Source organism: Spermophilus citellus (assembly GCF_964194105.1).
Source record: "Spermophilus citellus genome assembly, chromosome: 13".
Lineage (NCBI taxonomy): Eukaryota > Metazoa > Chordata > Mammalia > Rodentia > Sciuridae > Spermophilus > Spermophilus citellus.
The window spans coordinates 86,877,705-86,891,071 of record NC_138193.1 but is presented as its reverse complement, the minus strand read 5'-3'; the positions used below and the strand labels follow the sequence as shown (position 1 = coordinate 86,891,071).

At 34.7% G+C, this 13,367-nt stretch overlaps 1 protein-coding gene across 1 annotated transcript; it reads left to right on the top strand.

Annotated features, from left to right (window-relative positions):
* The first annotated feature begins 20 nt into the window (after positions 1-20).
* On the top strand, positions 21-12,750 carry NDUFAF7 (NADH:ubiquinone oxidoreductase complex assembly factor 7). Its single transcript, XM_081264094.1, has 10 exons — positions 21-138; positions 450-613; positions 2,079-2,159; positions 3,064-3,174; positions 6,254-6,467; positions 7,324-7,382; positions 7,941-8,051; positions 10,572-10,715; positions 11,817-11,990; positions 12,445-12,750. Exons 1-10 carry the CDS (start codon positions 66-68, stop codon positions 12,658-12,660), a joined length of 1,347 nt encoding a protein of 448 aa, XP_081120220.1. The 5' UTR covers positions 21-65; the 3' UTR covers positions 12,661-12,750.
* Positions 12,751-13,367: the final 617 nt, after the last annotated feature.

Here is a 13,367-nt window from a genome sequence, read left to right as displayed (position 1 = left end):
CCCCCGTGGGGGGCGTGTCATCTCCCGGAAGCGGCCGCAACCCCCGCCCTCGGGGCGGTGCATGGATGCTTGAGACAGTCAGCATGAGAGTTCCAGTGAGGTCCGCTGTGCGGCCTCTGTGGAACGCCGCGCGCGTTGGTAAGCGTCGGCTCCGCAGAATCCGGGCTCCAGTGGAATCGACTAGAGCGCCTCCGGTTCTCCTTTGGGGTCTCCTGGGCTCACCTCCAGCCCGAAGGCGCTCGGGGCCGGAGACTGGAGTCCCGCCAGACACTAAATGGCTGTGAGATCCTGGCCATAGTGCGTGCCTCCTCTGCGCCTTTTGGGCGCGCTGCGCACGGTATTCTGCTTTCAGGGCTGGACTTAGCCAAGCTGTCTTGAAACCTGTCAGGCTGCTTGCACATACAGATACTGAGATTTATAACGGGGCCTACTTGACCTGTGTTTTTCAGTCATTCCCTGCATTTGGAGAGGGAAATACTTCAGTTCCGGGAATGAACCGGCAGAAAACAACCGGGTGACCCCAATGCTGCGGCATCTTATGTACAAAATAAAATCTACTGGTCCCATCACCGTGGCCGAGTATATGAAGGAGGTGTTGACCAACCCAGCCAAGGTATAGGTTTGACTCCTGAGGATGGAGAGGCCCCGTCTTTCCTGTTCTAAAGTCCTCTTAAGGACTGCCATAATTTTTTTTTGACCTGAATTTCCTTGTCAGCTCTACAAATCCATTTGGTGGAAGCCTGTAATTCTTTGTTTTAGACGTTTTTACATTTTGCTGGGTTAAATGTGATACCTGTAGAATTCTGGGATTGGTTCGGCCAATTACTGTTGGAATTGGTGGAGAGACCCAAGTATACAGAGGTTTTCTAAAGGCAGGGATACTTGAATGTTTGTGAGCAGTGCTACAAGATAGGCGGCTTAGATGAGTGTGAAAGGTAAGTGGTTTAGAAACAAAACTTGGACTCACAGGATCTGCTGATGGATTAAGTATGGAAAGGTGAAGAAAAGGAAGGAAGCAAGACTGATTCTTAGATTCTTCAGCTATTGTGTGATGGTGGTGATTTGAGGTTAAGATAGAGTTGATCAGGTTTGAAGGAGCATTGGGGAAGAAGGTCTACATCAGGAGCTGCATCTTATACATACTGTGTTGGCAGTGACATCCAGGTGGAGATAGTAAGTAGGCAATTGGCTATAGGAGTCTAGAGTTCAGGTGAAAGTTTAGGGGTGTATGTGTGAATTTGATTGTCATCAGTGTATGGTGATTAAAGACAAGGAACTGGAAAGTGTGTACTTACAGAAAGAAAGATTTCCAAAATTAAGATTTGGACTAACTCTAAAATTTAGTGTTGAGGTTCTTAACCTAAGGATCCTTGAATGGAAATCTGAGGAGTTTGTGAATTTGAACTGAAAAAAAAATTTCTCCTTCATTTTCATTAACTTCTAACAGCAGTTTAGTATTTTTTCAATTATGAACAGGAAGAACCAGTAACATCCCACAATATCTGTGACTTTGTTATTAGTGGAAATCACTGATATCATATATTATATAGATCACAGCTGTTTCAAAATACCATTGTACTCATTCCTACTTAAAAACTTAGTCTTTGGTTTGATTTTTGTATCTTAATAAACTAATAAAGAAGTATATATATTTTATCACAAATGTATTTTTTAACATTTGATAATTATTTTTAACTTGATTTTTACAATGCTGTATATTTAAAATTTTGTGCATTTAAAAACACTATGAGGCAGGAGGGGTAGGCAGGGTCTTACTATGGTGGACTGTAAGAGCAGGGAGGGGGGAAAAGTAGGGAGGACAGAGATGGAACACTACATGGCTGAAAAATTGAGGAGTAATTTTTTTTTGTCAGTTCTGTAAAATCATTATTACTTTGTAAAATTTAGGTAAATAGTATACTGTTTTTATCTTGCCTAGTTACAAGAGAGAACTTTGACACTTGAATTGTTTGATACTTTGAATTGCTTTGCTGCATATTATATAAGATTTCGAAGGAGTGTTTTTAAAAAGCCTTAATTGAAAATTAATTTTTCTCCATTTTCTCGTTTTTACTCAGGGATATTACGTACACCATGACATGCTAGGAGAAAAAGGAGATTTCATTACTTCACCTGAAATAAGTCAGATCTTTGGCGAGGTAATACCCAATGTAATGTATAACAGACACTATAATATTTAATATCATAAACATTGGAAAGCACAGCAGATCAAGTTGTATTAGTTGATAATAGTTTTTTACAAGTTTTTTTTTTTTGTATGTGTGTGTGTGTGAGATTCATCAAGTTTTAAAAACTTTTAGAGGGAATAGGGAGGCAATAGAGGAAAATGGTAGAGAAGGCATTTGAAAAGTTTATACTTCTCTGTGGAAAAGGAAATGAAGAGATGAGAGGGACAAAGAGAAGGAAAGATGATGAAAGTAAAGAGGTTGGAAGAGGAGAACCAGAGGAAATATTAGAATGGAAGCAGGAAAAAAAGAAAATGTAAAAAAGAATACTGAAGAATTAGTAGACTTAAGATGAGGTCTAAAGTGCCCAATCATGATTTATCCATAGTTACAGTAAAAATCTTCTTTCCACTAAAACAGAATTTTAGTTCATTTATTTCCATAAAGTACCTTTGGTGATTTAGAAATAAGAAATTATACACAAGTGGAAGTAAATACAGGTATTGAAAAACTAATTATATCTAAGAATTATGTATTTATAAAATCATGTGAGTATGAAGAAATGGCATAATGGCATTTCATGTCTGTCTACTTTCAAATCTTGAGAATCTTTCTGTAAGTGGTTATCCTCTTATTTGTTTCATGGGGCCTTTTACAGTGAAGGCTGTCATATTACTTTCTCCTGTTGATAAGCTTCCTACATGGTGTATATTATGACAGCCTTGGTGAAGTTCCTGTGTTTATGTGTGTGTGTATATATATATCAAATAACAGAGTTATTTGCAAATATTTTGCTTTCTGGCATAAAGTGCATTATTTATGAGGAGTTTTATATTCTTTAATACTTTATAATGCTTTATGTTTTTCCATGTCATAGCTAATAGGAATATGGTTCATTAGTGAATGGATTGCTGCTGGAAAAAGTGCAGCTTTCCAGCTGGTGGAACTGGGCCCAGGTCGGGGTACCCTCACAGGAGATATTTTGAGGGTAAGTAATAAAAAAAAGTCTGTAAGTCACATGTAGATTAGTCTTCTTAATATGATGTTTGAATTCCTCAGCATTCAGTCCTACCTCCTTAATCTTATATTTCTCAGCTAAAATATAATAATGTCAGAGAAATGTAATGGATCATCTTTATTTATTATCTGTAAGCTTAAAAAATATGGTAGGGAGAATATAAAGCTAAAATTATGAAATGTTTGAAGACGTTATGGGAGAGTATATTTGTCTTCTCAGTAAGGAAGATTTTTAAAAATTATATAAAAAGCAGAAGCTGGGCTAGGGATGTAGTTCAGTGGTAGAGTGCTTACCTAGCACATGCAAGGCCTTGGGTTCGACCCCCAGCACCACAAAACCAAAAAAAAAAAAAAAAAAAAAAAAAAAAAAAAGCCCAGAAGCCATAAAGGAAAAGAGTAATAATTTAATTTCAACTATATTAAAATTAAGAACTTATTGTTAAAGAAATTATGAATGTCTTGTTTTTTCAAAGACACTATAGAATGATGAGATAAGACAAAATAGGACAAGTTATTTCTAACACATATAACCAAAATAGTTATAATACATAAAGAACTGCTTTAAATCAATAAGCACATAACAGATAACTAAATAGAAAGATCAGGCTAGAGATGTGAAAAGGTACTTTATAAGAGAATATTGAAATGACTAATAAAAAGATGCTCAGTCTCTGATAGTTAGGAAAATGGAAATTAAAATTAGTGATGTAGCACTGTAACCCTTACCAGGTTAGAAGCCAGGTATGGTGATCCACACCTGTAATCCCAGCAGCTCAGGAGACTGAGGCAGAAGGATTACCTGTTTGAGACCAGCCTCAGAAACTTAGGAAGACCCTGTCTCAAAATAAAAATGGACTTGGGGTATAGCTTACCCCAGTACCAAAAAACCATAAAGAATATTAATATTAGAAAGTCTGGCAGTACCAAGTGTTGGTTAGGATGGGGCTATGTGGAGCATGAGAGTATAATTTGGTTCAACCACTTTGAGAAGCTATTGGATATTATCTAACATCAGTTATTTATTTATTCATTTATTCACTTATTTATTTATTTATTTATTTTGGGGGTGGGTACCAGGGATTGAACTTAGGGGCACTCAACCACTGAACCACATCCCATTCCTATTTTGTATTTTATTTAGAGGCAGGGTCTCACTGAGTTGTTTAGCTCTTCCCTGTTACTGAGACTGGCTTTGAACTCATGATCCTTTTGTTTCAGCCTCCTGAGCAGCTCGGATTACAGGCGGGTGCCTGGCCAGAATTATTTGTATTGTATGACCCAGCAGTTTTACTGCGATTCATACACCCTAGAGAATCTAGTATGTATGTGTACCAGGAGATATGTGAAAGATCATAGCAACATTATTTGAAATAGCAAAAAATTAGAAACAACCCATACAGTGAGAAATAAGCCAAATTATATATAGTCATCCAGTAGAACACCAAGTGCTGTTAGAATGCATGAAATCAGAATGTAGCAGTATTGAACATGAAATAAAATATTGAGTGAAAATACAATCTGCAAAATAATTCATATCATGATTATATTTGTATAAAATACAAAAACAGTCAACAGTAAGTAATATATATTTGATGATACAAATATATTTAGTAATGTTCATAAAGAAAAATCAGGAAGAAGTGAATTGGACAATCAGAATGGTAGTGACTTCTAAGGGTACAAGGAAAAAGTAAGAGCTTTAGAGACTAGGTCATATCTCATTTCTTTTAAAGTGGATATTCTTATTTAAGTGGGTATTCTTTCTTCTATTATTCTATGTAGTACTTCATACAAACATTTAAGAAGCATTACTGTTTATTGTACCTGGCAAATAATAATTAAACATACTATTTTGGAATCCATTGTACCTGGCAATTCATAAAAAAAAATACAATGTACTCATTATGAATTTCTATTTATATTTCTGTGTTTTTTTTCCCCCTTTTTGATACTGGCGATTGAATCCAGAGCTGCTTTTTACCACTAAGCCACATCCCCAGCCTTTTTAAAATTTTTACACAGGGTCTCACTGAGCTGCTTAGGGCTGTGTTAAGTTGCTGAGACTGGCCTTGAACTTGTGATCCTCCTCCCATAGCCTCCTGAGTTGCGGGGATTAGAGGCATGCACTGCTGTGCCTGGTTATAAATTATACATTTCTTGATGCTATATGAATTTTGATTGAATTAGAAATTAGAGGAGTTTTTAAAAGAAGATTTATAAACATCTGACAAGAATTTTGATTATATCAAATTGGGGGGTGGGATAGAATAACATTGATGATTTTAATTTCCAGGGTTCTGCTTTATTTAAGTTGGTAGTCATTTGTACATGAAATATTTTAATAAGGTTTTTAAGTAATATTTGTTAAAAGTATTTTTAAAAAATCAAGTCCTAAAATGTATAAGGAATGTTTCTCTAGATCAAGTCTTAAGAACTCTTTAAGAGTCAAAGAATTTAAAGAAATGTTAAAAAAAATATAGCCAAAATATTACCTGTATTTTAGTTTTGATATTACTTTTGAGATATTTTTCTCTTGGCAAGGCTTTTCATGTATAATTCCATCTCAAAATTATATTTTGGATAAAATCATCTCATTGAAATGAATAGTCTGTTTGTACATTCATATCTCAAAGGTAGTAGGCCATTAACCCATCAAATTTAAATTCAAATAAAAATACTGTTGCACTGGCATTCAGATTTGAGTCTCAGAAAATACAGTTTAATCATCTTGAAGATTTTTTTATAGACGTGCAGGTTTTTTTTTTTTTTTAGATTTCATAATCTGAAACATTGTTTTTATTGGATACCAAATCTTTTTATTTGTTAATCATGATTTATCATTAAGAATTCTTGTATAGATTACTCTTAATAACTAATAGGTTGTGATTCTTATAGACTTCTGGAGGGTGGCTTGGGCCAGAAACAAATCTCTCTGAGGGAACATATTACTTATATTGTGACATGACTGAATTACTGTATTAAGTGGATAGAAAACCTAAAATTTACTTACATATTGTATCTTGCCAATATTTATTTCTCTCTGTATTTAGGTGTTCAGTCAACTTGGATCTGTGCTGAAAAACTGTGACATTTCAATACACTTGGTAGAGGTGAGCCAAAAATTAAGTGAGATTCAAGCACTGACACTGACTGAAGAGAAGATCCCCTTAGAGCGAAATGCTGAATCCCTACTATATATGAAGGGTGTTTCTAAGTCTGGGATTCCAATTTCCTGGTACCGAAATTTACAGGATGTTCCAAAAGGTAATTACTTTACATTGTATAATGAAAGATTTTTTTATCACAACTCCTCACAATAATGTTAGTTGACCATAACCTTTTACAGCAATATTATATATAATTGCTGCCGAAACCTGTTACCCTTAGAGAACATCTTATTTTTTTCCCTCTAGAAAAGAGCACCATAATGGAAGATAAAATTTTCTAACATTAAGGAGCAGTATATTTTATGTAGTCTTATAAAACAAAACAAATCGAAAACCCCAAACCAACCAAAAACCAAAATGTGAATCTCTATTGTATTCTTTAGTGTTTCTTTGTAGCTACAATAGTACTGATTATAAAACAGCCCAACACGCAAGGTCTGAAGGAAGCAGTATTAGTAGATGGGTTTAGCTTAATGAGTTAATCTTTTGAAAATCCTACTTCCTAAAGCAAAGTGTCGTGATAGTGATCAGAAATTTGAATCTCAGCTCAAACCTAAAGTGTGGGTGATAGGATCTTGGGCAAGAAATCTAAGCCATTCCTCCATTCAGTCTTGTCAGTTGATTGTATGATTTAGATTTTTTCCTGCTAACAACTTTTGAGTTTTAATTTCTTTTAGGCCTTGTGATGAGTAGATTTAACTGATAATTCAGGTATGAAAGTTCTCTGACCTTGTTATGTGGAAAATGAGAATAGTAATATTATTCCTTTCTATATTTTATAAAGTATATTTATCATGAAAAGCAGGACAGAGTTTTGGTAGTAATGTGTATAGAAGTATCTCAGGCTCCAATACTGAGGAATTAGGCATTTTCTTTTTTACAGTTAATGTTTAAAACCAATTAATTGTCTCAAAATGCTGAATCATTAATTTTCTTGTTTTGTTTTTAAATAGGATACAGCTTTTATCTTGCACATGAATTTTTTGATGTTCTTCCTGTGCATAAATTTCAGGTATTGATGGAAAAAAATTTGTTTATAATTAAATAAAGAAACGTCTTGAGTTGCAAGAATGAATATTTACATATGGACACTACTTATTGAAGTTATTCTTTTTTTTTTTTTTTTTTTTTTTGTACTGGGGATTGAACCCAGGTGTGCTCTACTACTGAGCTACATCCCCAGTCCTTTTTATTTTTTATCTTAAGACAGAATTTCACTAAGTTGCCCAGGCTGGCCTCCAACTTGTGATCCTTTTACTTCAGCCTCCCAGGTTGCTGGGATTATAGGCATGTACCTACCACCACAACTGGCTGTTGAAGTTATTTTTAACTGTTTATTTAGAACTTTGATGAACATGAATAATTAAAAAGCAAAAATGATATATTAACTATAACAATTATCTTGGGATAATTATTAAAAAATTATTTAATTCTGAGAAATGATACATTTAGAAAATTTTATATAGAAAATACTCAGTATTATATTTATGGTATGAGGAGAAAGCTAATAGTTTGGGAAAAGCATTCTGAGAACTTGCAAAAACTTATTCTTATGTGTTACTTTGTTTAGAAAACACCACAAGGATGGAGAGAAGTATTTATTGATATTGATCCACAAGTTTCTGATAAATTGAGGTTTGTTTTGGCTCCTTGTGCCACCCCTGCAGAAGCCTTCATACAGGTAAGAATATAGTTTTTTCTTCTTTCTCTTATTGCTGGCTATTCAAATTCTTCTGAGTTACTGCTTTAGAATTTTTTCACAGGGTGAATTGCTAGCAATTGCTTTTTATTGAAAGTGAAAGTGCAGAGCATCTAGAGTTAGGAGAAGAAGTTAAAACAATTTCTTAAGTGTGTCACCTTAATGTCAACTAGTAAGAGAGAAAGCTAGTAATTATGCATTAAATCATACAAGTCCCTCACTTTCTCTGTACCTGTTTCAAATGGTGACAATATGGTCTACAAGATGAGTTCCATATCTGTGAAAGCAGTATATTATAGGTCACAGAAAAATAACGTAACAGATCATATTTATTGAGTTCTTTGTATGTATTACTCTGTATTTTCTTATTTAGCTTTCAAAGCAACTGTTGGGTAAGTTCTGTTGTAATCCCCGTCTTTGGGTGTACTGTGGCTTTTCTTTCATGCTTCCACCAAATTCAAATTTGATTGTAGACTGCCAAAAAGATTCACTGCAGCATTCTATTCTCCTCAAGGAATAATTAGAAGAGCATATCTATCTTGGAGTTGTGTTTTAAAGATCTCCAAATACCTATATTTGGGAATGTCTAAGGCTTCAGAACACCTTTTTGATTCCTTTACAAAGGGGAGAAAAACTAATTTTCTGGACAGTATCTAAGAATTTCCTACCTCAGAAGTTATCAGTTTTAAAAGCACAGTTGCTTTTAAACATACAACTATGAATTAAGATTTCTTTGTCAAGTGTAAGTTAAAATATAAACACTTGTGAACATTTCTATTTTTTAATATTCTCTTTTTTGGGCGGGTACTGGGGATTAAGTCCAGAGGCACTCTACTATTGAGCTACATCTCCAGCACTTTTTAGTTTTATTTTGAGACAGGGTCTTGCTAAATTGCTGAGACTGGCCTGGAATTTGCAATTTTCCTTTGTCAGCCTCCCAAGTTGCGAGTTGCAGGCATTATAGGTATGTGCCACCACACCTGGTTTCTATTTTCACATTATATTTCATATTCTACCTAATTTTACTTGAATAACAAAAACATATTTATAAAGCTATCAAGAGTGAACCTTGCCGGTGGGGTGGCACACACTTGTAATCCTAGCAGCCAGGAGGCTGAGACAGAGGATTGTGAGTTCAAAGCCAGCCTCAGCAAAAGCAAGGCACTAAGCAACTCAGTGAGACCCTGTCTCTTAGTAAAATGCAAATATAGGGCTGGGGATGTGACTTAGTGGGCGAGTGTCCATGAGTTCAATCCGTGTTGCTGCCCTCCTCCCCTGCCAAAAAAAGAGGGAATCCTTGTGGCCCTGGGAGTTGTGATTCTTTTTAGTTCTTAACTTGGTTAGCATTTATGGATGAGGCAGAGTTTTCTCTTTGCACTTGAATGGGGTGAATGGTTATGCTGTCTGTCTTGTTGAAGAGCAGTCCAAGGTGGTTCAAACAGCACAGTAAGCTGAGGTTTGTCAGCTGATGCCTGAAGAGGCTAGCTTCATGATTTTTATAGCAACATTATAATAATTTATTTAGTTACACTTGGAGCCAAATAATTTATTATTTTATTTAGTCCTCAGTAGAAACCTATAATACATAAAATGAGAAAAAAGATTGAGGAAGGTTAAATAATTTATGTATCAATCAGCACTTAGAGGAGCTGAGATTCAATCTTAAGTCTGTCTTGACTGTACACATGTTATGCTTGTTACATCTGGGCAGGTCATTACCTCATTTTTAGGAGAGAGGGAACAAAAGATAATGTATGATTTTACCATGAAAAAAATCTCCAAATTTTCATTCATTTGAGGTATCAGTGAAAATTCAAATATATTAGTAAAGTTGACAAGCGTATTTGTCATTTATTAATGTCAACTTATTGTCACTTCGTTTTTAAAGCTAGTAAGCACTTCTTGTGGACCTTTAGACAATGGTTGAACATGTTGGGTAATAAGGGTCTCAGGTATTCTGATACTAGTTTACAAGCTGATATCTCTAGATATAGTGCATATCATTGGGATACTTTCTGCCCAAGAGAAGGCATCATAATATACTTGTTTAATAGAATTGTTTTGTTATATTGGGTTTATATTATTTGTTCTTTTGTCACAATTTTTTGAGTGCCTGTTAATGCCAGGCACTGTTCCATGCAGACAGAAATCCCTTTCTCTGGCTTTCAGCCCAGTGGAGTATGTTTATATATATTACGACGTGAAAGTACTTTTACAGTAAGTAAAATGATAATGTACTTTGCCATTTGGTGGGTTGGAAGGGCATATCCCTTTTTATTAAGGAGATTAAAATGTGTGTAAACTTAGTGGATAGCATTAAAGCATCAGTTCCATATAATAAAAAGGACGTCATTTGAAGTGTTTAGTGTAGGTAGAGAACACAGTCAGATTGAGAAGGAATTTATTTTTATTATAAACACTTATGAAATGCTCATTGTAGAATAATGTGAAAAGCCTTAAGGAAACATTTCTTTTTGATTGTTCCAACTATTCCCTCACCAGCATGATGAAACAAGGGATCATGTTGAAGTATGTCCTGATGCTGGGGTTATTATTCAGGAACTTTCTCAACGCATTGCATTAACTGGAGGTGCTGCACTGATTGCTGATTATGGTCATGATGGAACAAAGACAGATACCTTCAGAGTATGTATAATTCATTAACATGGTTGATTGGAATTTCATGGTTAGCTTTGAAGCTCATGGAAGATCTTTGGTTTTTACATTGTTTAGAACTAATGATTCATGTTTTAATTATCTTTTTTTATACATATTTTTTTAGTTGTAGTTGGACATAATACCTTTATTTTATTTATTTTTTATGTGGTGCTGAGGATTGAACCGAGTGCCTCACACATGCTAGGTGAGCACTCTACCACTGAGCTACAACCCCAGCCCTCATGTTTTAATTATCTTTAATCCTAGATCTTTCTCCTAAGCCCATTGTCCAACCATTGAACAGACTACTTGATTTCTTTAGTTGCAGAACCTGTTTGCATATATTCTAGTAAGCATCTGAATAATACAAATGGAAGTATTTCCTTTAAGTTCTTAAACTTTTCAGCCTTGCCTTCATTGAAAAAATGCCATTTCTTTTCAGATTTAATCTAGGTACATAATCAAACTTTTTCTATCAGAATTTTTAACATGTCTTTCCTCAACATTATTTTTCAGTGTTTTTTGAATATGATCAATTTTGTTGTATATTCTTTAATCAAAACATACATAACTTGATGTTATTAGTCATTTCCTACATCTGTGGTTCTTCATTTCTAACTTTATTATTTTACATACAAATAACCTGAAGAAGTTTGCTAAAAATGCTGATCTTTATCCTCAAGTCCAAAATTCTGATTAATCAGGTCTGAATGGAGACTAATAAACATGTTCAGGTGATTTCAGGTGTGCATGGTTGATAGACACACTTCATAACACTGCCTACGTTCTGATCTGAATTAATCTAGATAAATTAATGAGATCATCTGTTTCATGAGAAGTATTTATGAAAATGTTAAATAACTTTATGTTAAGAGCAGCATCTTTACGCTCCAACTTTGCTCTTTATGTTGGGTTTTCCATGCTTGCATCTCATTTGAAGAAAGTGCACTATTGCATGTCTAAAAAACAAATTTAGACCATATTTTCCTTTTCAACAGATGCTATATAAAATGTGCTAATATAATAGTGTTTTAAAGTCTTGATTTTGATAGCTATAAAAAGGCAGAAACTTATTTCTTTATGTTCAAGGGGTTTTGTGGCCACAGGCTCCATGATGTCTTAACTGCACCTGGAACAGCAGACCTTACAGCTGATGTGGACTTCCATTATTTGCGCAGAATGGCAGAAGAAAAAGTAGCCTCTTTGGGTCCAATAGAACAACAAACATTTTTGAAAAATATGGGTATTGATGTCCGGTTGAAGGTAATGGTTTATTTTATTTTACTATCATTAAATTTATTAATTTCATAGTATTTCAAAAATTATTTTACTTAGGTTCATTTGGCTTTAACATTTTTGTAGTTATGCAGCTCCTAGATATTCCAGTCTTTCGGTAATGTAGAATTTAGTATAACCAGACAGATGGAGGGTGGAACAGCCTGGTAAGTTTCCATATGGGGTAGAGTTAAGGCTTCTAAATAGGGTTCCTGTGTAAGAAAACCACACAGAGCAAATCACCAGGGGATGTTTGTTAAGAGCACAAATCCATAGATTTGGGTCAGAGAAACTTTTAATAACCTTTTTAATAAGCACCCTGTGATTTTTAGGTAATTAGAAATCACATTTTGAGCACTGGAACATTTAAGAATCAGTATTGTTTCACCTACTTAGGAATTCTTCTTCTGGTTACTTATGCTAAGAAATTTTTTCTTTTCAGGTTCTTTTAGATAAATCAGATGACCCATCAATGAGACAGCAATTACTTCAGGGATATGATATGTTAATGAATCCTAAGAAGATGGGAGAAAGATTTAACTTTTTTGCCTTGCTGCCTCATCAGAGACTTCATGGTGGAAGTCATCAGATGAATGCACAGCAGTCAAGACCCTCTGCATCTCCTGTAGCTGGGTTTGATGAACTTACTTGGCGGTGATATTTCAGTTTGGACCTTTTATACCCCTCAATTGGCCTAAGAAATCAAAGTAAAGGGAATATATTTCATACATTAAAGGTAAACAGATGATTTTGGAGTATTTTATCTCTTCACAGCCAATGAAAATAACCTAAATAATAAACAAAATTACAGATCTTTTGGGTTGGAATGGACTCTTGGTGCAAATGTGTTTTCTCAATTGACTGAAGTAATTAGGTTATTGTGAAATTGAGTTTCTTTTAGTAAAGCTGGTTGCTATATTTCTATTTTATTTTAAAAAGTTACACATGAGACTGGTTGGTTTAATAGAAATTTGAAAAAACCTAAATAGTTATTCCCAAGGAACTGATTAAATAGATCTGTATTTTATTTAAAAAGAGAAAGTAAAGGAGTATTGTCTGAAATAAAAAAAAAATCTCAATTTTAAGATTTAACCCCAGCAGCTTGGGAGACTGAGGCAGGAGGATCGCAAGTTCAAAGCCAACCCCAGCAATTTAGCAAGGCCCTAAGTAGTTATAAGACCTTGTCTCCAAACAAAAAGGCGAGAGGGGCGGCTGGGGTTGTGGCTCAGTGGTTAAGTGCCCTGGGTTCAATCGCTGGTACCAAAAAAAAAAAGTAGTAATAATTACATGCAAAAGTTTCTATAGTTATGTTTCCATTTCTGTTGCGGGGGCGGGGGGAGCTACATTTAAGTTAATATTTCTAAC

Excerpts from the sequence above, each read along its gene's own strand:
- NDUFAF7 (XM_081264094.1), top strand. The coding sequence starts at position 66 with ATGCTTGAGACAGTCAGCATGAGAGTTCCAGTGAGGTCCGCTGTGCGG. Across the intron at positions 139-449 it reads GTGGAACGCCGCGCGCGTTG|TCATTCCCTGCATTTGGAGA; the intron begins GTAAGCGTCGGC and ends TGTGTTTTTCAG. Across the intron at positions 614-2,078 it reads TGTTGACCAACCCAGCCAAG|GGATATTACGTACACCATGA; the intron begins GTATAGGTTTGA and ends GTTTTTACTCAG.